This window comes from Protopterus annectens, chromosome 14.part0, assembly GCF_019279795.1.
Source record: "Protopterus annectens isolate FY-2018-M chromosome 14.part0, PAN1.0, whole genome shotgun sequence".
In the NCBI taxonomy this organism is placed as follows: Eukaryota; Metazoa; Chordata; order Ceratodontiformes; family Protopteridae; genus Protopterus; species Protopterus annectens.
In genome coordinates this window covers 127,175,574-127,202,845 of record NC_056748.1, presented here as the reverse complement: position 1 = coordinate 127,202,845, position 27,272 = coordinate 127,175,574, and the positions used below count along the sequence as shown (strand labels likewise).

The following is a 27,272-nucleotide window of genomic DNA, read 5'->3' as shown; positions in this document are numbered from 1 at the left end:
TTCATCTACCAGTGTTTTTCCCTAACTATTCCAATAAAGGGGAATATATTCTGCACACATTGGACATTCATCATCAATTTCACTTTTATTTACATCAAATGCGAGAATTTAGGTGTTCAGACCAACTATTTGTTGCCTTCTCTTTAAATGGAAAAGGCAGGGGTATTTCGAAAGTCAAGGTTTCCCATTGAATTTCACAATTTATTTCTTTCATTTATTCTTCAGAAGGTATTACCTTTGCTTACACCAGTGAGGGCTCATTCTACCAGGGTAGTCTCTACTTCCAGTGCCTTTGCAGATCGTCGGTCTTTAGATGACATTTGTGCAGCAGCAACGTGGTCTTGTCCCCACATGTTTATTTCCCACTATAAGTTGGATTTGATTTCCAGAGGAGGGGCTTCATTTGGTTCCACAGTTCTTCGGCACGTTCTTCCTTGAGACCTCCCAGGATTTAGGTAGCTGGGGACTCTGACCCTAACGTGAGGAATGGTGACTAGATAACATCAAATATATAGTTATGTACTTACCATAACTTGGCATCTGTGTTATCTGTAGTCACCATTCATCACAATCCCACCCTCCAGCCCCCTTCCTGGAAGATTGGTTGGATTTGGAGGTTCTGTTTTGTTTACTTAGTCTGTCTTCCTTCCATATGCAAACTCGATCTGAAGGAGTGTAGGGCAGCAGAGCATTATGGGAGGGGAAGAGCTTGAGCTAAGCTGTGTTCTGAGTATGCCAGCTTGGATCCGATATCGGATCCAAGACCCTAATGTGATGAATGGTGACTACAGATAACACAGATGCCAAGTTATAGTTAAGTACATAACTATAAATTTAAAATCTGTGCCTGGTTTGGGGCCTTTGCCCCCCACCACCACTATTTTGTATGTGTCCAGAATTCTTAAACTATGAGGTTGAGAAGTATGCTGCTCACTTACTTTTTGAATGTTTGTAATAACATCTTTATAGATTTAATATGATATGTAAATATTTTTACCTGTTATTTTATTAGCAGTCATTCAGCAAACTTTTTCCTATTTTTTTCCTTTGGAGAAGTATTATTTATTGGCAGGCAGGGGCTATCCAAGACCTTTTATTTGCCTACCACTGTCTTAAATACAGTTCCAGAACCAGATTGCTTTCCATGCAGCCTTTCATCAACCATGAATATAATATATTTATATACTGTTTGCTCACTGGGTTAGCCATACTGGAATCAGGCTCATTTTCCATAGGGACCTGAAGGGGAAAGCCCCCAGAAGGAAATCTATTTTGAGAATGGCATACAACCACAGTCTGTTGATAAGAAAATGCTAGTTTTAACTGGTAAATGAGGCTGCGGGACTTGTAGAAGGAGAGCAAGCAACGCCATTACCTCAGTCTTTCTTGCCATGGAACCCGTAGCAGATGCAATTCGCAACAGTGCCGGTCAGTTGTTTCCAGATTTCGAACTTCAGCTGAAAACGTCTAAAGCTACGTAACCTGTTGGGGGTCCTTCCTTTTTCTTGCACTAACCAATGTCTGAAAAAGTCAATAACTGTCTCACCTGTGGAAAGAAAATATCACACCGAGACTTCCATTCTACTGCGTCACTTGCTTAGGCCTAGATCATGACGTACCCCGCTGTTGGTTCTGTGCCCTTTTTAATGCTAGAACTATTCATTGTAGAGCTCTGTTGGTAGCCAGTTATTTTCATATTTTGGCTCTGACTACCGATATGGAATCCGTCAGTCAGCAAACCACAGATCATCCAAAAAAACATAAAGATAAGGATAGAGACAGACTGCATAAGGCCAAGCCTTCTGACGACTCCACCGCTAAATGGGTCATCGGTTCTTCGGAATTCAGTGAGGTGCTTTTGCAGCCTCTGATGCCCAAGCCTCTACTGAGACCCTTTCATAGTCCTGTATGCTGCAGATGTCTGCATCGTCTAATGAGCCTTCGGCTGTCTCGCCCTTGGTTGGGGCCGGAGCCGCTAAGCAGGCACCAGCTTCTGAGGATACTTCTCGCACTTCGGATTTCACTTCAAGGCCTTCGACCTCTCTTCCAACTCACACACTGACGGCTCCGAGGGATACTCTTCAGGCCAAACTTAGACCCACTCCAAAAAAAACAGCTAAAAGTGTACATTCCACTACTCCTCCCCCTCCTCAAACTATAATGCTTAAAATGGCAGAGGATCTCATCACATTCATCCAGGGTAATCAGGCCACTCCACCCAAAAGAAGAAGGAATCATTCTCCAGACGACATCCTATCGGTTTTAGACTCAGAGGGATCTGACTCCCCTGTTTTTGAAGAGGAAAATTCTCTTACTGCCCATGAAGACTCAGATGCAGAAGAATCTATCCCTTCGCATTACCTCCAGAGGACTTTTCCTTTGGGGAAACCCTCCACACCCTCAGGGAACACTTCCAATGGGAATCTATGGATTTCCCTCAATCCAAGAAAAGACTAAGAGTTTCTGGACCTACCCCAGCATAGGCCTGTGGCCTTCCCACCTATCTTGGAGGTGGTAGATGATGTTTACCAAGAATCCAGCCTTCCCCCTGACACCCTTCCACCTGCACCCAGAAAACCTGACAGGTATTGCAGGGTACTTGACTCACATAAATTCCCTCTACAGAAATCCTATAGCAGACCCAGAGGTGATTACTCAGGGACCTAAGGGAGTTAAGGCTACCTCTGCAAAGAGTCATACTTCCTCTGACATGGAATCCAGGGCCCTAGACAGAAAGTATATACCTCTGCAACTTTAACTATAAGAACTCTCAACTGTCAGTTCCATATGTTAAAATATCAACAGCACACCTTGGAACTTTTGAAACGGAACATTTCTGCTTTACAAGATTTTGCCAATAATAGAGATAGCAGAATTACTGCACTCTTCATCTCAGTGGCAAATCACTCCTTGCACTGTGTGTTTGATGCCCTAGAAGCTTCTAGCAGGGCAGCAGTGACAGTGTCTGTTATCAGAAGACGTGCATGGTTGAAGGAACAACCTCTCCCTAATCATGTCAAAGCTAAAATCCTGGATTCACCTCTTGACAAAGACCACTTGTTCGGACAGAAAACTGAAGAGGTACTTAAAAAGATGAAAGACAAAGCAAAATTGATGCAGACTGTTAAAGATTTCCTTCAAGTACAACCTCCTAGGTTCAGCAGAAGTTTTCCCTCTAAACACTGGTCTTTTCCTGCACCAAACAGGAAGGCACAAGGCAAAAATTGTAGGGACAGACCCACCAGGGCTCAAACTCAGGGCCAGTAAAGAACTAAACAGTGGCTCCCCTCTAACTCTAGAGCAGGGAGTTCAAAAACAACTCTGTATGCAAAAAACCCTCTGACTACTTTTCCCATCTCTGCCTGCCTCCACCACACCAAAAGCTAGGAGGAAGGCTATCTATTTGCAGATAAAATTGGAACTTTATAACAAAATCAATTGGTTTTAAAAATCATTGCTCAGGAGTACAAATTCAATTTCCGAGAACTACCACCTCCAAGAAGGTACCCAGACCTACCTCCAAACCAGTGGGCAGAAGCACTAAAACAAGTGCAAAACCTTATAGCCCTAGGGGCAGTAGAACCTGTGCCTCCAGAACAAGTTGTAAAAGGATTTTATTCCAGACTATTCCTTCTGCCCAGGAAAGAGGGAACTTGGCATCCCATCCTGGACCTATCCTTTCTCAATACTTTCCTGGTAATCCCAAAATTCAAAATGCTTACCTTACAACAATTTCTGCCTATGCTGCCAAACAAAGCTTGGATGGTCACCTTAGACCTAAAGGATGCTTACCTGCACATACCAATAAGGGAATCTTGCAGAAAATTCCTGCACTTCAGAGCAGAATCATTACACTTTCAATTCTCTGCTTTGCCATTTGGCTTATCTACTGCTCCCAGGGTATTCACCAAATATCTAGCTCCTGCCATTGCCTTTTGCAGGCAAAACAATGTACATATTTACCTTTACCTTTACCTGGGTGACTGTCTCATCCAGGCAGACTGTAAGGAACTACTCCTGCAGCACCTCTCATTTGCAAAAACCCTACTCACCTCTCTGTGATTCACTATCAACGAAAGGAAATCAAAACGGACATCTACCAGGAAAATCATATTTCTGGGAGCCTTATTGGACACAGAACAGCAAATGGCCTTTCTGTACCCAGAAAAGCAAAGTTTCCTACCAAAATACTTCACTACTCTGGCCTCCCAAACCCAGCTTTCTGCCAGGAAATTTCTGCAAGCTCTAGGGTAGATGGCCTCATGCATCCTCCTGGTACCTCTGGCCAGACTGCACACGAGGAAAATTTAGTGGTACCTAAAGAACCTATGGTGTCAACACTCTCAACCTCTGGACACCTCCCTTACTGTGATCCCTCCCTTACTGTGATCCCTTGCATAAGATCGGAGTTCCTGTGGTGGGCCCAGGCCTGTGCTCTGAACAGGGGACTTCCATTCATCCTTCGTCCGTCATAACAGACCATAACTACCGATGCTTCGGACATAGCCTGGGGCGCCCACCTGGAAGGCAGATGCACCCAAGATCTCTGGGACGCTCAAATACTACCCTTGCACATCAATCATAAGGAAATGATAGCCCTGCATAACTCTCTGGCATCCTTCAAACCCTACCTCAAACCGGGGATTCTTCTCATACAAACAGACAACACCACAGTCATGTGGTACATCAACAAACAGGTAGGGACTCTTATCTTTCCCCCTGTGCAGACTAGTCATGAACCTGTTGCTAGCAGCCTCATCCATGGGGCTACATCTTATAGCCCAATACCTACCAGGCATCAACAACATCCTAGCAGACCACTTAAGCAGAAACCTGCTGGACCCACACGAATGGCAAATCCACAGAGGTAGTTTTCTGCAAATTACCCACACATGGGGGACCCCCCACCCAGGTGGACCTCTTTGCCTCCCATTTAAATCACCAAGTACAGAAATTCTGCACCAGGGAGTACCATCACCTGGCCTGGAAGGTCGATGCCCTGACCTTCCCTTGGAATACCCTCTTTGTGTATGCATTCCCACCCCTTCCTCTCATTCCAAAAGTACTAATCAAAATAAGGGAGGAAAAATCAAAAGCAATACTCATTGCCCCAGATTGGCTCAGACAGCATTGGTACACACTGTTGCGCAGCCTCTCTCTCCAACCCCCCTGGCAGCTACCTCTGATACCTCACCTGCTATCCCGGGGGGGGTGACTATGCTGCACCCAGACCTTCAAACACTCAAGCTCTCAGCATGGCTTATGCTACTATAACCAACAAGGAAATCTAAGCTATGCAAGCAAGACCATGACATCATCACAGAAGCCAGAAGGCCCAGCACCAGAAAATCCTATGCTGGAAAATGTAAAAGATTCTGCTCCTGGAGCCAGTCCAAGGGAGCAGACATACATCTGCCCTCCATTCCTCTTATTCTAGATTATCTAGCTGAGTTTCTTAATAAGGGTCTCTCCTTCTCCTCCATAAAGATACATTCCTCTGCCATCTCGGCACACTTTGATACAGAACAGCCATTGTCTCCAACCCTCTTGTCAAACAATTCCTTAGAGGACTCTCTAATATCAGGCCTCCCAGGAGATGGCCCAACCGAGCCTGGGATCTGAACTATGTTTTAGAAAAGCTTACTCTGCCCCCCCCCCTTTGAGGCTGAAGCATCCTCAGAATTAAAGTACCTCTCTTGACAGAGTGCCTTTCTCCTGGCTATTACTTCAGCCAGGACGGTGTCAGGGCTTCAAGCTTTAATGCCCATTGAGCCATTTATCATCTTCCACACAGATACGGTCTCCTTAAGAACAAACCCCTCTTTCACGCCAAAGGTGGTTTCAGATGTTACCCTCAACCAGGCCATCCACCTGCCCACCTTCTTCCCTAACCCTCAGAACAAGGGGGAAGGATATTGCATTCTTTGGATGTGTACAGGCAACTCAGATTTATCTGGATCGTACTAAAACATTCAGGAAAACTGACCAGCTCTTGGTCAGCTTTAAAACAGGGGCACAGGGGAAACCAATATCCAAACAGACCATCTCTAAATCGATAGCACTCTGAATCCAATTTTGCTACTCCTTCCATGGAAAACCTGCCCCTAGGACCATCAGAACCCATTCCACTAGGGCAACCTCTACTTCCACAGCATTCCTTAGAAGGGTTCCCACCAAGTACATCCTGGAAGCTGCCACATGGACTTCTGTCCACACCTTCACCAAGCATTACCACCTGAATCTATTCACAGAAGCTAAGGCTGGGTTTGCCTCTGCAATTCCACAGGGCATGCTCTCCCACAAGTTTCTATCAACCTTCCACCCTTCTACTCAGCTTTGGGAATCTTCCCAATGGTGATGACTGCAGCAGTGAGAAACAAAGAACATAGTACAGATGTTCTTCGTGTTTCACTGTTGCAGTCATTACATTTGGGTAATCCTGCTGGCAGGTTGCCCTCAGTCAGCCTGAATTTCAAAGTCTTGGGTCTTGCATTGGCTGCTGTCGCCTCTTCCCTGACGTCAGGTCGTCAGGGGAATAAAAGAAGCAACCAACGCCATTTTCTTCAGTCTTTCTTGCCGCACGGTGCCCAAAGCAAAAGCAGTTCGCAAGTGCCGGTCGGCCGACTCCTGAGATTTTCGTGTTCGAGTTTCAGACCCGAAGTCTTCAGTAAAGCTAAGTACCCCATTGAAAAACTATTTTCTTGCTCCAGACTAATGTCAGAAAAAGTTAATAATTGTATTTCTTGTGGAAAGCAAATACCCCATAAGAACTTTCATTCTTACTGTATTCCTTGCCTAGGCCCTGATCACAACGTTTCTCGTTGTCGGTTTTGTGATAGATTTAACCAACGCAATATTAAGCGTCTGTATGATTTTGCTTTAAACTATTTTGGACGCAGGTTTAATTATCCAGAAATGTCGTCGGATAGCCATCCGACTACCGGAGTTCACAAAAAACTCAAAGAAATGGAGAGAGATAAACAACCAAGGTCCAAAACTGATGATGAAGCTTCTCCTAAGCCAGTCGCCGGTTCTCAATGAGGTGCTTTTGCAGCCCCTGACGCCCGCTACTTTAGAGTCACAGGCCGCTACCGACTCCCACGTGGAGTCGGCTATGCTGCTGGAAACTCAAGGCATTGGAGCCTCGGACACTATTCCCTCAGATGGGTCTGGAGCCACTGAACAGGCACCGGCTTCTGAGGGTGTATTCAGACCTAAACATCTTTACATTAAACCGACTTCAGCTTCAAAGGCAAAGACTCTAAAGCACCTTCTAAAGTAAAGAAACAAACTCAAGAGCCACGTGGACAGGCCTCTATGCCCAAAAAACAGATGGTCAAAATGGACGAAGACTTGATTACCTTGATCAGGGATTCCCATCCCCCTCCTGATAAGAGGCCTAGGCAAGAGACTGACTATGAATCTTCAGATCAAGTTTCTATTTCTTCTGATCAGGAATATTTTCTTCCCCCCATGAGGATTCTGATGTTGAAGAATCTATACCTTCAGCTTCTCCTCCAGAGGACTATTCTTTTGGGGAAACCTTGCATACCATGAGGGCGCATTTCCACTGGGAGAGCCAAGATTTTTCAGAATCTAAAAAGAGGCTCAGGGATTTCCTTTTACTACCTCAACACAGGCCTCTAGCCATTCCACCTGTGTTAGATATTGTAGATGATGTGTTTTCGGAGTCTAGTCTGACCCCTGACTCCTTACCTCCAGCTCCTGTTAAGCCTGATAGAGATATTACAGGGTTCCTGACTCTCATAAATTCCTTTTTAAAAACCCTGCTGCAGACCCAGAAACTATTTCACAGGGTCCCAAAGGAGTTAAGGCTTTCGCTGCAAAAAACCCTACCCCCTCTGACCGGGATTCTTGGGCACTGGATAGATGGGGTAAAAAGGTTTACACATCTGCTACCTTGGCTATAAGGGCCTTAAACTGTCAGTTTCATATGCTCAAATATCAGCAACATGTCATGGCATTGCTTAAACAGAAAATGTTAAATTCTGAATGTGCAGAAAACAAGGAAATGCAGGATTTATTGAATGCAGCTGAACAAGTTGGAAAGCTTACTTTGCAATGTGGTTTTGATTCTTTGGAGGCCTCTTGCAGGGCCGCAGTTACGGGTTCTGTAATTAGGAGGCATGCTTGGTTAAAGGAACAAAATCTGCCTGATCATGTCAAAGTTAAATTATTAGATGCACCTTTACAGCATGATACTTTGTTTGGTGTTAAGGCAGAAGAGATGTTAAAGAAAATGGAGGACAAAGCTAAATCTATGCAAACTGTCAAAGATTTTTTACAAGTACAGCCACCTAGGTTTAGTAGGCACTGGCCTACAAAGAATTGGTCCTTTCCTGTGTCAGACAGACCTCAAAGGGGCAGATCCAGATGCCCTAGAGGCAGATCCCAGGCGCAAGGTTCTTACAGGTCAAAGCAATGGGGGGCTTCTACCTCCAAAGTTGGAGAGGACAAATCACAACCATACAGGAAACAGTCCCAATGACTTCCCCCTGCCTGCACCAAGCACTTATTCCCTGGCAGCACCCTTAGGGGGAAAATTAGCACTTTTTTCTCAAAATTGGCACATTATAACCCAGGACAAGTGGGTTCTAAATATAGTGTCACAAGGCTACAAGTTCCATTTCCATACCCTGCCAAAGGCAAATGGCTGGCCAGATCTGCCAAAAAATCAATGGGCAAAGGCACAAAAACAAATCTCATCCCTCATGGACATGGGGGCCATTCAACAAGTACCAGAGCACGAGCAGGGACAAGGATTTTACTTGACTGCTCTTGGTACCCAGAAAGAACAAGGCCTGGAGACCAATACTGGACCTATCTATTCTGAACACATTCCTGAATATTCCAAAATTCAAAATGCTGACTTTGCAGCAGCTTCTGCCCATGCTGGGAAAGAATGCTTGGCTTGTAACTTTAGACCTAAAAGAGGCATACCTGCATGTCCCCATCAGACAATCATGCAGAAGATACCTCAGATTCAAGGCTGGCTTAATGCATTACCAACCACGCCAAACACACTACTATCAGCGTCTATCATCAGCCGACGGATTACCTCCAGTCCTGACTACGTGGGCCCTCCGGCCTCACTCGCCTCTGTACTCCACCGCTGGGACCCCCTACCCAAGACTACAAAGCCTTAAGCCTTGTTTGTCTTGGCTATTTCGGATCCACTCACCTCCACCCATGGTGTCTTTAGGCCCTCATCTTTCTTTTTCTATTAAGGCGAGACTCCCCATCTTCTGTATCCCTCCTGAGGATTTTTCCTTTATGAAACCTTGCACACCTTGAGGTCCTCCTTAGGCCAAGACTTTTCAGATTCCAAGAAAGCATTCTAGGGAATTTCTTTTGTTACTTGACTGTTTTTCCTTGTCTGGAGGCATACCTTGAGTTTTGACATACCATTCTCAGTATTCGAGGCTTGCCTTTACCCGATTCTCTGCCTCCTCTCAACACATACTCTCTGATAGGCATTACAGAGCAAATTACTTGATCACCAATTCTCTTCCAGTTTGGCTCAACGTTGACTGACCAACCCTTTCACAAGCAAACCAAGGATTGAAGGCCTCCACTGCCAAGAATCCACTTCCTTCTGAAGAAAAGTCAAGATCTTTAGAAGAAAAACAAAAAGGTATATACCTCGCCACCAAGCACTATGTTAAGAATAAATTGTCAGTTTCATATGCTTTAAATATCAACAGTTCAGGGGTAGTAAATTAAGGAATAAATAAATCAACCTGAAGAGGGCTTCAGATTTCTAAGGGAGTTATATGATATGATGCATAGTAGAGCAAGGGTAAACACACTTTTACAATGCCCCAATGATGCCCCCCAGTGGCTCAAGTAGAGCGCTACTACAGGATCAGTGCAAAGCAGACATGCCTGGCTTAGAGGAGCAAAAAGGATGCCTGATCAGGTGAAACTGCTTAGAGCTATGCTCCAGGACAATGAATTGTGCTGTTTGGTACTAATGCTGACAAGATACTTCACGGAAATGACCAAAGCCATTAGATGCTCCTTGCCAAACTCTAAAACAGGTCCAACCACCACGCTTCAGCAGAAATTGGCCTTCAAAAAACTGCTATGCAAACAGCCACTGACAAGTTTCAGGGAAAGAGGTAGATACACACGCATTACAAGTAGCACAAAATCACAAGCAGGGGCTAGAGGATCTACAAAGGCAAACTCCAGCACCAAGAGGTGGCAGGATGCCAAACAATAGGAAGCAAAACCCCATGACTCCTTACTTCCAATGGTAAACATCTCAGCGTAAGCAGGCTTTGGCACAAAAATACAGGAAGCAAACAAGCACTACTGCATTATTTCACAACAAATGGATCCTAGACATTATAAACAGAGGGGAGGAAATTTCATTTTCACACTCTTCCAGGGCATATTGCATGCCAAACCTGCCAAAGAATCAGCTGGGCAGAGGCAGCACATAACTACAAATTTCAAAGCCCATAAGCATGAGAGCTATTCAAGAGGTACCACTACTACTCAGCAGAGGCACAACTTTTTATTTCAAACTTTGGTACCATGACCAAGAGGAAAGGACCCATTTTGGACTTATCCATCCTAAACACTTTCACACATTTCTCAAAAATTCAAAATGCTCACATTACAGCAACTTCTTCCCATCTTCACATGCTGCTTTGGCTGGTAACATTGACCTCAAGGAGGCATACCTGGCTGTCCAACTCAATGCACTAATCAGAAGATGCCCTGCAGATTTTTGCAGGTTCAGGCCATCATCACTCAATCCCAATCAGCCTTGGCTTATTGCCCATGCCCAGAGGTTCTCAAAGTGATTGGCATCCTGATTGCTACGCAGACTTCAAGGATACAAATTCACATCAATCACAACGACTGCCTGATCCGCATTGCAGCAAACACACGGATATTGGGCATACATCTGGCTTGCTACATCATCTCTATCTGGGATAATGGCAATCAACTAAGACTAATCAAGGCTAGTGCCATCTCAGAACATAACTTTCCTGGGTGCCAACTTGACACAAACATACAGATGCCTATCCTATCTCAGAAAACAGGGGGCAACTATCTCTAAACCATCTCAATATGCCTAAAAGTACTCAAAAGGCTTGGCAAGGAAAAAGTAATCAGCGGAGGCTCTAGGATTCATAGCATCTGCATTTTTTCCCACCATTCAAGCTGCATAATGTAGAACTTTCATGGTACTTCCAAACCCATGGTCTCAAACTTCAATGGTAAATCTAACAATACCAATAATTAATCCCATGTTTGCAAAATTTCTATGTAGGGCCCAAGCATGCTAAGCAGCAACAGGCCTCCCCATTCTGCAAGCCCCTAAGCAGAGCAAGTTATATCACAACACGCGCTCAGATTACTTCTAAGGCGATGATGACGACAGGTGCATCCAGGTAAAATGGTCCCAAAAGCAAAAGCACACAAATCAATCAAAAAAATGAAATAGCAGTAATAAATGCAATTACAGCTTTTAAGGACTTCCTGCATCCAGGTCAATTACTGATAATAACAGACAACACCACAGTAACAACAAACATAAACAAACAAGGAGGAACACATTCATACCTCTTTGCAGATCAGCCATGACTCTTTTTGAACTTGGACTCTTTTGAACAAATCAACTTCACAGTACATGCCAGGATTGATTGGAAACACGCTTGGCAGAAAATTAAGCAAGAAATATGACAGATCCAAATATGACAAGTTTACATCTCAGGGTGTTTACAGAAATAACCCTAGTGTGGGGGAGGCCAGACATAGATCTTTTTGCCTCCACAGGAATCATCAATTGAAAAAGTTTTGTTGAGGACCTTTCATCCAAAGGCCTGAGAGTGACTCTCCTCTCATTCAGTTGGACAGCATGGACAGCTACGATTCCACCTCTGCCTCTTCTGCCCAAGGTACATTTTGAAGCAAGAGCAGACAGACCCAAGATGATACTGATTGCTCCAGATTGGCCAAACACTGGGAAGTCCTTCAAAATCAGCCAGGTTCCCAGTGTCTATGCTGTACAGAATCAGGGATGGATTTTCCAAGCAGACTATTTTGTCATTATTCCTGTCATGCGGTTCTGTTATTATCTGGTCCCTCATCACACCAGCCACCAGGGCCACACTCCTCCACAGCTCCAGCTACAGCTACAGCCTTCCTCAGTGGAGTATGGAGGCAGCCACTTGGAGTTCTGTACATACTGCACATACACACCTCCACAAAAAGAGCATACTTCCAGAACAAGAGCAGGCTTTGAGGCTGCTTTTTGCAGGGCATTCTGGCCTGGCTCTTACTCCTTCCAGTTCCTCACCACCCCTACACCCTAGCGCTTGGGACTCTACCCATCTGTGATTACCACGGCTGTATGCCACGATACCATAATGTGTTTTTGTACCTACCATAAATGTAGTGCAGAGAGTGCTAGCCAACTACGCACCACTTTCCTCCCACTACTCCACTTGCAAAAGGGCCTAACAACCTCTTCTCTTCATAACACCTGACTGTTTTATCCTTCTATGGTTTGTTTGTTTGCAACTTTTAAATTTTTTGTATTTTTGCATGTGCATATAATGCATATAAGCATAATTTATGTGTTGCCTTCCTCTGGGGGCACCTGACATGGGGGCAAGAAAGACTGAAGAACATGGGGTCGGGCTGTGTCTTCTGTCTCTGGCTCACCAGAAGAAGAAGAAGACACAACGGCCTCACCCTGGAGGACCAGAGATCCGACTGAGAGGATCGCTTGGACGCAGAGAGAACCCAGAACCCATCTGCTTACTGCAGCTGTACGAACACGAACACATACATTAGGGTGAAACAAAACTGTACTTTCTCTGCACTGCCCTTTGGCTTATCTACTGCGCCCAGGGTCTTTACAAAGTGCCTGGCACCAGTAATTGCATTCTGCAGACAAAGAGGAATACAAATATATCCTTACTTGGATGACTGTCTAATTCAAGCAGAGAACAAGGACATTCTTCTACAGCATCTGGCGTTTGTGAAAAGACTTCTAACATGCCTAGGGTACAGAGTCAATGAAAATAAATCAAAATTAGTATCCTCTCAAGAGATAATATTCCTGGGTGCAAGCTTAAATGCAACTGCCCAGATGGCTTATCTCACGCCAGACAAACAAAGGCAACTGACTACCTATTTCAAAATGTTGGCAACAAAAGCCCAGTTATCTGCAAGAAAAATTCTGCAGGCTTTGGGCTTCATGGCATCCTGCATCCTACTAATTCCATATGCAAGACTGCATATGAGGAAACTTCAGTGGTACCTAAAAAGCATTTGGGCACAACATTGCCACAGCTTGGAAACAATGATTACTCTTATTCCCTGCCTGCAACAGGAGTTTTGATGGTGGGTTAAGGCTTGTCACCAGAACAAGGGACAGCCATTCACATTACCCCCAGCCAGGCAGACACTAACAACGGATGCATCAGATTATGCCTGGGGGGCCCACATGGCAGGAAGATGCATTCAGGGCACATGGTCCTCAAACCAAATGCATCTACATATCAATCAAAAAGAGATGCTAGCTGTTCAAAATGTCCTGACTGCCTTCAAGGATCTACTTCATTCGGGACAACTACTGATAAAGACCGACAACACCATGGTCATGTGGTATATAAACAAGCAGGGGGCACACATTCTTACCCCCTCTGCAGACTAACCATGACTTTGTGGGACACAGCATTGACTTACTAAGCACATCTGCAGGCACAATTCCTGCCAGGAAAGGAAAACACTCTGGCAGATGAACTAAGCAAATACCTCATGGATCCCCACGAGTGGCAGCTGGATCCACAAGACTTCAGCATGATAACAAAGAAATGGGGATGCCTGGACATAGATCTATTTGCCTCCCCTCACAACTACCAACTAAAAAGATTCTTCACAAGGACTTATCACAGACAAGCATTGAAAGTGGACGCCCTATCTTTCAGCTGGAAAAACCTATCAGTATATGCCTTCCCTCCACTGCCTCTCCTCCCCAAGGTACTCCTAAAAGTCAGACAGGAGAAGCCAAAGATGATACTGATTGCCCCAGACTGGCCCCGCCAGTACTGGTACCCAACCCTCAATACCCAGCTTGAGCCTTACCTCAGATACCTCATCTACTGTCCCAGCAAAACAATCAGATCCTGCAAAGCCAACTCAGTACTTTAAACCTGGCAGCATGGCGGATAATGTAGTCATACAAAACACACCTCTCAGTAAAGCTGTGATGGATGTAATTTTGGAAGCCAGAAGGCCTAGTACTAGAAAATCTTATGCTGGAAAATGGAAGAGATTCTGTGTTTGGAATCGGGCACAAGGAACTGATACATCTGTACCAAATATTCCTCAGATTTTGCAATAATTAACAGAGATGCTGGATAAAGGCCTATCTTTTTCATCAATTAAAGTTCATGCCTCTGCCATTTCGGCTCATTACAACACAGAGCCACCAATTTTTTTCTCATCCTTTATTAAAGCAGTACCTCAGAGGAGCCAAAAATGTAAGGCCTCCAAGGAGATCACCAATACCTGCATGGGACCTCAACAATGTCTTGGAAAAACTCACACTGCCTCCTTTCGAGCCAGCTGCTACTGCTGATATAAAGTTTTTATCTTGGAAAATAGCTCTGCTCCTAACAATAACTTCTGCAAGACGAGTTTCAGAGCTACAGGCACTCAAGGCTGTGGAACCTTTTATAATTTTTTATCCAGACAGGGTCTCTCTGAGGACAAATCCAACATTTATGCCTAAGGTGGTGTCCAGTGTGGCTCTTAACCAAACTATTCATCTGCCAACTTTTTATCCAAATCCACAGAACAAGGGGGAGAGAATTCTGCATTCTTTGGACGTACACAGACAGCTTAGATTCTACTTGGACAGAACCAAAGTTTTCAGAAAGACAGAGCAATTACTAGTGGCATATGCTGCAGGATCACAAGGAAAAGCTATCTCAAAGCAGACTATTTCAAAGTGGATAGGCCACTGCATTCGTCTCTGCTACTTACACCATGGCAAGCCAGTGCCTAAGGGCATTAGGCCACGTTCAACCAGAGCTGCAGCCACTTATAGGTTCATAGGTTCATAGGTTTATACTAGGCTATCTGCCCTAAGGCATTTATAAGCCTAGCCCAAATTTTTGTGGCTACGCCCACCTTTATATGAAAAAATACTGTGCCCATTAGTTTGTTGTGCCTCTGTCCAGCAGTGACACAGAGATGATTCCCGGGGTAAACCTACGATCTCCCATCCACAGGTCAAGATTTCTCTTGAACAGAGTCAGCGAGGTGCTCTGCCTCACATGGACCGGGATTTTATTCCACAGCATGGGGAGTCTCTGAGTGATAAATCTATCCCTCCAGCACGTCCTATTTATATCCGTTCAACAGCCTTTCTCAGGGGAGTACCAACCAAAGACATTTTAGAGGCTGCTACTTGGAGTTCAGTGCACACCTTTACAAAGCACTATCATCTGCCACTCTACTCTAAATCCAGGGCAGGCTTTGCCACTGCAGTTCTGCAGGGCCTCATGGCCGCTCCTAATGCTGTTTAGCTCCAGCCTCCCAATCATAGCTTTGGGACTCTACCCAAATGTAATCACTGCAGTGAAACACGAAGAACATAGTACAGTTGTGTACACTTACCATAAATGTATTCACTGTTGCAGTCCAGGTTACCTACCCGCCATCCCCCTTTTTCTAAGAAGCATATTATTTGGCACAACTAACCTTTCCTGACTTACCACTAGGACATATTCCGTGCAAACAAACCCCAAATTCTAGAGAAGGTGGTTTTGGAAGTCATCTCAAGGAAATAAATCAATCTACCCATGTTTTTCTTTAATAGCACTAACAGAAGTGGCACCTTTCAGCATACTGCTGATGTTAAGTAAATTCTAGGTTATGATGTGGGATGCAGATGCTCTGTAAAGGAAACAAAGCAAGTTTTTTCTGTTATACTCAGGAAGTCCTGTTACAGTTCACAAAATAGACTGTCACTTTGTCCTTCTCCTTGTTTACCTTCTATATAAAAAGGCCTTTTGTAGGCTTTATCAGGTCCCATTCCTGTAGATGAATGGTGTTGTAGCAGAACGTTTCAGATGGGTGAGATCTACAGGACATTTCTTACATTTGTGACTTGGGCCATACTTTACTATTGCCTATGTCTTATATTCTCCCTATGTCTTATATTCTGGAAGTCTCTGCCAGGATGGGAGCAGATTTCAAAAGGGTAACTCAGTCATACAATGGTCAGTTTACTAATCTGCTCACTTATCTGTTTTAAGCCTTCTGCTAGATGATTACAAGTTCATATCCTTTTTTTTAAATAATATTCTTACAGCCTAGGTAACCATTGATTAGTTTAGTCATATCGTCTAATAGTGGTGGTCGAGTCAATAATTTTCTAAGTGGCTTGCTTCTGTGTATCCCAGGTCATAATTATTGATCACCCATCCAGTCATCAAGGCTGGCTTTAAAAGTTGCCAGGGAAGTTCTCTGCCTAATACACGCACACACACACACACACATTATATATATATATATATATATATATCTATATATATCTATATATATATATATATATATATATATATATATATATATATATATATATATATATATATATATATATATATATATGTGTGTGTGTGTGTATAAAATGGGAGACTGTTCAAGAGATGAGGAGTGCTTTAGGTTAGGTACCTGTACCTGCCATGCCAGCTGATGTCATTGTTATATTTTGGCCTTTCTAATGACTAAGGTGCTGCTGCTTGAATTTGCCTCAAAGAAAGTAGGCTGTCATTTGATGCCTATTGTATTTGGCAACTCTCACATTGTCTTCAAACTTACTTGTCTTTGTAGTTCCTGTGATTCCTCAGTCCTACAGCATCAGATTGTTAAGCAAAGCCAGTTTAGCAGATTGCATCATTCCCCTACAAGAACTAGTTGAACATTTGGCGCTTAGAGCCTTTTCTTCTTCGTCAGTAAGTCTCATGCCTGAACTTTGTTGGGAAAGAGCTGAAGAAAATGGAGCCCATTCTTTCCATTGCAGGACCCTGTGGCAACAGCCAGGTCTTATAGTGAGGGAGCAAACCTGTGGGAGAAGTTCTTGTATAATTCTTCAGCTGTTCTGCACCATCTGGTAGTGCGATGTTCTAATAAGTGTGGACCTTCAAGCCATACCAGTAGAGATATGGTGTTGTGGTTTGCCCTTGCATAGCAGCCTTTACTTCACCATCTGTGATCGTATTCATTCAGGATACTTTGTCGTTTCTGTATTGCCATTATCTTATAGAGAGTCTGTTTCAGAGGACGTTGCTATTGTGGGTGGCTGCTCTCTGGATAAGAACAAAAGTCTCCACAAATCCATCTTTTTGAGAGAGAAAAAAAAGCAGTGTTGCTTTAGAAAGTCCTGCAACGTAGAGCGGGAACTTCCATATATAATGCCTGCTTTATAAGTTTGATTAGTGACCTATTTGCTATACTGTCACCAAATACCCCACCCCAGTAAGACCCAGAGAGCTTTCAGCTGTCAGGGGTCAGAATGTATGGAACACAGATGTCTGCTCCACAGTGTGCGTGTAGAAGGAAGCTGGCATACTTATCACTTTGATGTCTGAAATTAGAGGAGGTAAAATAGTAAGCAGGGCAAGCAAAGAAAGATGCCCCCCACTTAGATTGACTAACGTATGTGCTGCCCACTCTTCAGTTCTGGAGAGAACACACGTGTCATTGACCATGAATGGTACCCCTCCCCCAAAGTTGAGGTCACTAGATAAGGAATAAGAAAGAAAAATAAATTCATTAAAATAAAAAAAAATGTGACTGGTTGCCCTTCATAACAGGATAAAAACTTGAACTGCTGTAGGCATAGCTGCTATGAGCCATCTTATCCAAGTATACTGACAGGTATGGTTTCTTAAGTCCTTGTGGTAGCAGTGGTCATGTAATGGTGTGACCATTCCACCACCGTCATTGGTCCTCTGGCTCTCCATATGGGAGTGGTTACAGTTTTGTCACCACTCCCAAAGGTCTGTCTATACTCATAAGGAGCATTTCCTTGTAATGTGCTTTGCTACAGTGTTGCATCTTATTTACTTTTCTGGTTCACGAGTTCACATTTGGATCAGGAAGGCAGGGGGTCTTCATACCAGGCTTATTGTTCTTAGCAACCACTGTAATGTCTTCTCTTGTAGTGATAATATTGTTGTCAGTTTTTCATATTGCAGTCGCTTAATTTTGTTGACATTGGTGCATGTGAACATGAGCTGCAGCTTAATGGCAGGTGCCACATTGACCACATACGCTGTGTTACCGTCTGGGGAATTGAGTGGGCATTGCCATTAATACTGAAACTGCTGAAGTGAGTTAGTCACTCAGAGTTATAACATGATCAGCCAAATATTCCTTATGGTTATGCTGCAATTAAAAACCTCCTACGGCTAGTGATGTGACTTCTGAAAATTAGAATTCTGTTCCCCCCATGCTAAAAGGAGCATTTATTATTTCAATTCTTTTTAGATTTGCATTGTGCTACATAAAGTAGTAAAAGACAAATGCTCATTGCCTAGAACCTCACTTTTCTTAAGATAGCAGAATCCCTTGGTATAATGCAGCCTTGGCCAGACAGTGTTCTACTTTTTTTTTCTCTTCTGCGTGTTATTTGCCCTCTCTGCCTCCTAAACATCAAGTCCCTCCCTGACAATTGGACATGAGCCCATTCATTATTTTGTACTGGGTACCCTCAGTATAGTGGTGAGAGCCATCTAGAGTTGTTCACCATCCAAGAAGCCATGAGGGAGCTTTGTGCCCTTAACTCACATCCCAGAATTATGGGTATATGGTATTCTTACTAACCCCTGCCTTGGGTTGGAGCAAGTCACCCTTGCCATTTTGGGGTGCCGGTTCACTCTCCCAATGTAAATGCACAACCTCATGCACCCACAGAGTGCGCTATCACACAAACACTGGGTGACTGAATGCCCAATCTGGGACTTTTCTTAAGTTGCATCCCCCCTGAGGAATTGTGACATCGGATGGCCCTGGCCACTACCGTCCTCTCCACATCAACAGCAACAAATGTCTGAGCCTGGAATCGAACTCGAGTCACCTGTCCATAGTCAAGCCTTCATTTGTGTATGCTAGTGGAGCTGGCATATTCTACTTGTTTTTTTTTTTCAATATGTAAATTGTACTTTACATGCCTACACTTCAAAGCAGTGACAGACAAACACTATAGTATACAAGACGTGCAGTTCACATAAGGGACATTACTTATTGGTTTTAAAGTTTAACCTTTCTTGGCATGAAAACTGACAGTGTTACCTATAGACAAACACTATAGTATACAAGACGCGCAGTTCACATAAGGGACATTACTTATTGGTTTTAAAGTTTAACCTTTCTTGGCATGAAAACCGACAGTGTTACCTATAGACACTGTGGCAGCAAGATGGACAGAACTGTTCTCCCTACACAGGAGGATAGCTTGGCAGCCTTTTCTGTCAGCTTCAGAAGCTTCTCTCCTTGAGCCATATGTACAGCAGATCTTATCTCCCCCCACCACCCCAAGTTCATTCTTGCAACACAGTTAGACTAGAACACATCTGTAGATCCTAGAATATGATCACATTACCCGAATCCGGAAAATACTGCGGTGGTGGTGCTGTGGTAGCATTGTCACCTCACAGTAAGACGTTGTCCTGTTCGATTCTCATCTAGAGCGTCTTCTGTGTGGAGACATGTGTGGAGACATGCGTGAATGGGCGTACCTTCATTGAAGGTTGTGCGCCAGGGCCGGCAACTCAGCACATAAAAATCTACTGCCTATCATTAGCGGACCAGAGTTCCGCTGTGGCGACCCCTAACCTGGAATAAGGCAAAAGACCCGAATCCAGAAAATGTTACTAGCTTGCATTAGTATAAGGGGCTGTTGTGAAGGTGTTTTGTTTGCTGATTAGTTTTTCTATTATCCTGAATTCGCTCAACAAACTGGAGTCTGTATTTTTATTTATACTGTGAAATTTTTATATGTAACCGGTGGGAAGTAAAATTGTACTAAACTGACTAGACCTTACTGTCTACTTTGAAGACCTTTTTATGTTGTATCACAGCACACTTATTCGTAAGCTGGGAGGCTTTTTTATTCGAAGGAGATTGGATGAAACCATAGATGGAAGAAAGGATGTCTTATACAGAGCTATACTGCATACGGTAGGTCATTTGTAATTTAAACCAACGAGAAGAATGGTTTGCACTTATTTTGTAAATCTCTTTGTTGAACTTTTATTTACAAGCTTGTAATTCCTACTTTACATGACTCTGTCACATATTTTATATATTGAACAGAATTCAAACACAGGCATCTTAACTTCCTTCTAGTTCCTGTAACAACCTTATCCACATTAGTTATGCCATTTGAGTTCTGCATGTTTATCAGTTTCATTGCCCCTCACCTTCTCCCTTCCACCACTTAACGTACCCCCATTACTTCACATCGTTCTTCTTTTCAGCTGTCCTGTCTTCCCCGATCCTCTTCTTCTCTCTCTTTCTCCATTGTGCTTATCTAACTTACCCCTGCATTCTCCCCCATAGAATTTCTTCACCTACTTTGCACTTTTTTCCTCCACTTCTACTACAGACCGTCTATCTCTTTCCGTTGTCTCAGTACGCACACTTCAGGCACCCAGCCATGTATATTAACTCTGTTCTCTACTCTGTCACATTTGTCTCTTCTTTTTTTTCAAGCCCTGACAAACAGAACTACCCTTATGGGTTCACTTCAGTGTTCCTGTGCAACTGTTCAAGGACTGTCTTCATCTGCTTTTGCCTTTTCATTGTTTTCCTTACAGTCCCATCACATATGTAATGATTTGTCCCCTCCTGTCCACACTCCCAAGATATTGACTGCCATTGGAATCCTCTTGCTTATGTTGGCTTGGTGTCCTGCACCACCTAACAGCCTGCTCTGAAAATCCTATGTTGGCCTTATCTTATTTAACCACTTACTAACCTTCCATGCCTCTTTTTGTACCGTATCGTTTCTCCATATATCCCCTTCCATCTCCCAACCGCTGGTGTATTAATAGAGTTCATCCTTGCGTTCTCTACAACGACTATTCCATGTCGCCATCTTCTGTAACCACCCCCTCCCTCATCTACACCGTCTACCAACCCTCCTCACATTCCAACCATGACCCCATTACCAGGCCAAATTCTCTTTCAGTCTTCTTAGAGTGCTATAAATACCTCTTGCCTTTTTTATACAAGTTTTGCACCTTCTATATCTCCTTACCTCTCCATGTCTATAGTATTTCCTCCCATAATACCACTTGTAATTTACTCTAGTCGACCAAAGCTTGGAGGTTCTCCCAGTGCCTTATTTAGGTCCATGTGTGCCATCTTCTATTCATTACCAAAGTCTCCATCCCCACTTTCTCTTTTCTTGTCCACCCTGCTACTTAGATCAACTGGTTGTCCTCCCTTTCTTAATTTTTCTGATCCTCATTCATTGCTGCAACATATCCATCAAAATCTACAATGTCCCACCTTTCGTCTTTCTCTTACCAACCCCTAGCTTCTGCTTGCTTAATCTTACCCCTTTTTCCCCTTCCATTAAATCAGTTGCATATGTGCTTCATTCTAGGAAGCCTCTTGTCCCTAGGCTCTGTTCTTGTATGCCAAACCAAATACATTAATCTGCCAGTGCCATATTGCTTATCATGTCAGTACCTTCATCCTCCAGATGAATAGGACTTGCTCTAACAGGCAGTCCTTTTGGGTACCTTCCCTGGGCCCACAATCTTTGATACACCTCCATTTACCATTAACTTTATCAATAGGTTAGTAACTCATTTTACTGTCAGACTCCTCTGTCTGCTATTGTACCACTCTAACTGCCTTGGTATTCATCTTAAATAACTTGTGATGCACATGTTTCCTCTTCGGATTTATTTATACTATCTATGTGTACACTTCGATTGTTATACTAGTTATATGATTAGTTGATACATTTTTGATTTGTTATACATTTTTGATTTGTTATACTATCTGTGTGTGCACTAATTGTGGAGCTTTTATCCTCGGGCCTCCGCTGACAAAGGGCTTCTGATCAGTTGGACTAACCTGGTCAGCAAATGTCAAATAAATAAATAAATAAATAAAAATATAAATATACAATGTCCTTCTATTCCCATGTTGCAGTATTCAGCATATGGGTTTACTCCTCTTGCTTTGCGAACATCCAGCCAGTATACAAAAGTTTTCTCTCCCTGTATGGTGCATGGGGCATCTGACATGGCTCAAGGAACATGGGCCATAAAACTGACGTCAGTGCGCACCAGCCCTAAGAACATTTCAGCCGCCAGTCAAACGCCAGGTGTTCCTGCCTTCACGGCCATCGGATTTGAGAAATCAGATAAGTGCCCCGTTGGGGAACCTTTCAGTCCTTTTCTTTAATTTAATGCTTGTTCATGTCATCCAGAAAGGGCAAGTGCGGATGTCAGATATCTCACAAGGACACCCACGATCAGTGCCTCTTTTGTTTGGGATGGTCGCACGATTACAAGGCCTGCTCTATTTGTCTGGCTTTCATGCCCAAAACATTGTGCAGCTGTCTGCACGTGCTTAACTTGTATTTAGAAAATGAAAGGTTAAAACAAATAGCGTTAGGGATGGAGAGTTCCTTTGACATACCTAGGGAATCGCCAAAAAAGAAAGCCAAGACTATATGGCCTACCGCTTCGGCTGCGCCTCTAGCATCTGACCCTCAGCCTGTGGCTGATGGCCTGGTAGAGGAATCTGGCTTCACCACCTCAGTTATAGTGGACACCTGCACAGAAGCCGCACAATCCCATGCAGAGGGCACATCCATACTGGCTTTACCGGCATCGGGGAACCAGTGCTTTCAGTAGGTCCATCAGATCCCTCTGGTTCCTTACAGACTCCAGACTCCAGGCCTTCCTCCCTTCAAATGCCCGCCAGGCCTCTAAAAAGGGAGAAAAGGAAGCATATTTCTACTCCCACGGAAAGCATGCCTGACTGGCAGGCTTTCAGCCAAAGTCTATTTAATGACTTTGGCTTTATGTCCTACTTCTGCAGGGACTCCTAACATCCCACCGCCCATTCTGAGTCCAAGGGCTCAAACCACAGACCCAACTATGAAGGAAGCGGAAGATCTCTCCGACTCTTCTTCTAAAGATTCACTTTCTTACGCTTCCCAGCTTTCTTCTCCCTTGGGGTATGGTTCCCCAGAGGAAGAATCTGTTGATCCTGACTCACCAGCTGAAGATTTAACCTTTGGCGAAACCATCTCCAAGATGAAAGAACATTTTAAGTGGGAGTCATATGAAATGACTGAGGTCCAAAAAAGATATTCTGACCTCATTCAGATGGATTCCCCAAACCCATCTGCTGTTCCCCCAAGTCTGCCTGCCTTTCTGGATGCTTTCTTCTCAGCATCATTAAATCCTGACTCACAACCACCTGCTCCACGCAGGCTTGATTGACTTTATAAAGTCCCTGAAACTGCAAAGTACCTCCTTAAGTGTCAGCCAGTGGACCCTGCCGCCATTTCCACAGATAAGGCATCTAAACTTTTACCCACCACCACTATCCTGCCTGCTGACAAAGACAGCAAAACCATGGAGTGTCTGGGTAAGAAAATCTACACCTCTGCCACGTTGTCCTTCAGGGCTACTAACTATCAGACGTATATGGCTAAATATATCTTATCATTCCTAGAGAAAGACTGCAAGGAGTTGTGTGATACACCAGATTGTGCACCAAAGCGTCACTGTCTTGTGGCTCTTACCTCCCAAGTTACCAGGCACTTAATAAAGTGCTGTTATGATACTGCTGACGCCTCAGCAAGGTCAGCAGCAGGTATTCTTGGCTGCGCCTCCAGCCCCTTCCAGATGATTTCAGGGCAAAGCTGATTGATACCCCCCTGGACAACACAGCCTTGTTTGGTGCAAAAGTGGCTGATTTGTTTAAGTCACTTCAGCAAAAAGGGAAAGAAATGCAAGATTTGAAACACCTGCTAGTCTCCCCTATTCCAAAATTTCAAAGAAACTACCCAGCTAAAACACAGTTCATTAGAAACATTCTCGCCCTGCTCTTCCCTTTAGACCTAGAAAACCTACCAGAAAGCAACCCCTCTCCAGCTAGAGCTTACACCTTCCCTCTAGCCAGAGGCCATTCTTTCAAGACAGGGCAGGTAGCATCTGACTACCTGCCAAACTTACAGACCCCGCTTCCTCCCTCTCTCCCTCTTTTGGTTTGCCTCTCTCACTGCCTTCCTGTGTGGACATACATCACCACAGACAAAAGAGTCCTTTCAGTCCTTCAAAATGGGTATTTCATGACTTGGCTATTGCCCCCAAAGTGAAAAGACATCCCACAACCCCCAAAACAGCAGCTACACCTCCTGCAGCCAGTACTACAGGCACTGCTGGCTCAAGGCACCGTAAAACCAATGCCCCTCGCAGCAAAAGGAAGAGGTTTCTACTCCAGGATTTTCCTGGTTCCAAGAAAAGGTGATCTTTGGAGACCAGTTCTAGAAATTTCATATCTAAACCTATTCCTAAAGGTTCCAACCTTCGGGATGTTGACCCTACCAACACTTTTTCCTCTTCTTATTCCCAGGGGACTTTGGCCACCTTAGATATAAAGGATGCCTATCTTCACATCCCCATAAAGCCCACTTGCAGGAAATACCTCAGGTTCTTGTGGGCCCTTCTCACTTTTCACTGCATCCGCCTTGCCCTTCGGGCTTTCCACTGCACCCGCCTTGCCCTTTGGGCTTTCCACTGCACCCAAGGTTTTCACCAAATGTTTGGCTCCAGTGATTGCTTTCTGCAGGACAAAGGGAATCCAGATATTCCCTTATGTGGACAACCTGCTGATACAGGCAGGCAACAGGGAGACCCTCCTGCAACATATACTCTTGGTTGTCTCCCTTCTACAGTTTCTGGGATTCCATATAAATTACCCCAAATCCCACCTGGAACCTACTCGACATTGTCTTCTTGGGGTGCAGAATTCAGTCATGTCATGAAAGCCTACTTCCCCCCCAAAAAGGTGGAAAACTTGACAGAACGTCTATGCCTGGTCCTTCAGTCAATAGAATTGATAGCATCCAGAGGGTCCTGCTGAAAATCCAGCAGGACAGACCAAAAATCTTGTTGGCGACCCCCTACTGGTCAAGACAGCATTAGTTACCCCTACTCTTACAACTATCCAAGAACAATCACCACAAGTTTCCCCTCAGAGTGGACCTTCAAACACAGCACAAGGGATCCCAAACACACCCACAGTGGCAGTTACTGCACCTCACCCTGTGGTTGATAGGATTCTGATCCACTTCAGACACCTTTTACAATGAGGATGTGCTCACTGTCCTGCAGGAGGCCAGGAAACCAAATACGAGAGAATATTACCTTTCAAAGTAGAAGAGCTTTTCTATATGGTGTCACAAAAGACAGTTGGACCCACTTGCAAGCGAGACTCCTCTAGTTCGGTCTTATTTGTGTGAGCTACTGCAGACAGGATTGGCCTATTCCTCCATTAAAGCCCACTTGTCTGCTCTTTCAGCAAGCCATGCTCTGAATCCCCTCTGGCGTCCAGACTACCAGCTAAGTTTTTTCTCAAAGGAGTTCTTCACCTGATGCCCCCCAGAAAACCATCCCCACCCCCATGGGACCTTAACTATGTTTTGGAAAAGATCACACTCCCTCCATTTGAGCCCATACAAAGCTTCCCTAAAATATTGTACATGGAAAATGTTGCTATTCCTGGCCTTGACCTCAGCCAGAAGAGTATCAGAGCTGCAAGCCCTCATGGCTAACCCACCTTTCCTAGTTTTCCACAATGACAGGGATACTCTTAGAACTAACCCTTCACTCATGCCCAGGGTGGTGAATGACCTCTCCCTGAACCAAGCCAACGACCTACCTTCTTTCCTAACCCACAGGGGGACAGTGAAAGAGTACTTCGCTCCCTGGATGTTCACAGACAACTCAGGTTTTACATGTATAAAACTAAGCCCATCAAATAGGCTGATCAACTCTTTATCTCCTTCCACTCCAGAGCCCTACGGAAGGCAGCAACCAAACAAACTATCTTTACCTGGATTTCCAAAGCCATCACCTTCTGCTACAAATACCATGGGTAATCCCTGAAAGGCACTGTCAAAGCACAGTCCACCAAGGCTATGGCTCCCTCAGGAGACTTATTCAGGGGGTCTGGACACCTCTGCCATTCTTGAAGTAGCCACTTGGTCGTCAGTGCACACCTTCACCAACTATTACAAGTTAGACCACATTTCCAGGACCAGGGTAGGTTTTGCTAGGGCTATCCTTCATGGATTCCGGGAAACTACCTCTAAACCACCACCTCCTCCTTCACAGTGTGCTTTGGCGCTCACCCATATGTTGAATACTGCAACATGGGAATAGAAGAACATAGAAAAGTTGTGTAAAATCTTACCATAACCATAGATGTCCTTCTCTTCCATGTTGCAGTATTCCTTCCCACCCTCCTTCCCCTCCTGTTAGGCTGCATTTCCCTTTTGGGTGGCACAGGACTGGCATTACCCTTACTACGACCGGTCCAACTGGGGCTTGCAGTTCTGAGGGCTGGTGCGTGCAGATGTCACTTTTATGGTCCACGTTCCTTAAACCACGTCAGATGTCCCACGCAAAATACAGGGACTGAAAACTTTTGTATACTAGCTGTTCGTTCATGAGGCAAGAGGAGTAAACCCATATGTTGAACACTGCAACATGGAAGAGAAGGACATCTATAGTTACAGTAAGATTTTACACAACTTTTCTTTACTCAGACTTCCTGAGTAGAGATCCATCCCCAGTACTTCTCTGTTCCTACAAAAAAATGACCGTTTCAAAGGCCTTTTTTTATTTTCAGATAAAAACATCCTGTCTTCATCTGTCCAATCCATAAAATGTGTGTTTCACCTCCGGTGATAAATGGAGGACCAGCCTTCCATAAAAATTCCTTCATGCCATAACTATCTCTGGGATTTATGTATCCAAAACAGGCAGCCAATTTGTTGGACAAAATTTACAGGATGCTTGGGATTTTCTCCCTCTGTGTTCAAGTACTTCAGCTAAACTATGGAACCATGTCCCTGTGTTGCGGAAATCCATTCAGAATGCAAACTCATTTAAAACACAACTACAGCTTCACCTGTCATATCAATGGATTCACACCTGTAGATCTCCAGG

General features: G+C 44.2%; 1 protein-coding gene across 3 annotated transcripts in view; it reads left to right on the top strand.

Annotated features, from left to right (window-relative positions):
- Positions 1-27,272, top strand: part of GPAM (glycerol-3-phosphate acyltransferase, mitochondrial) — a 921,522-nt gene that overhangs the window by 351,167 nt on the left and 543,083 nt on the right. For all 3 annotated transcript variants that reach the window (XM_044055836.1, XM_044055838.1, XM_044055837.1), the window contains exon 10: positions 20,142-20,241. In XM_044055836.1, coding sequence (XP_043911771.1) covers positions 20,142-20,241 — 100 coding nt within the window. The remainder of the gene's footprint in view (positions 1-20,141; positions 20,242-27,272) is intronic.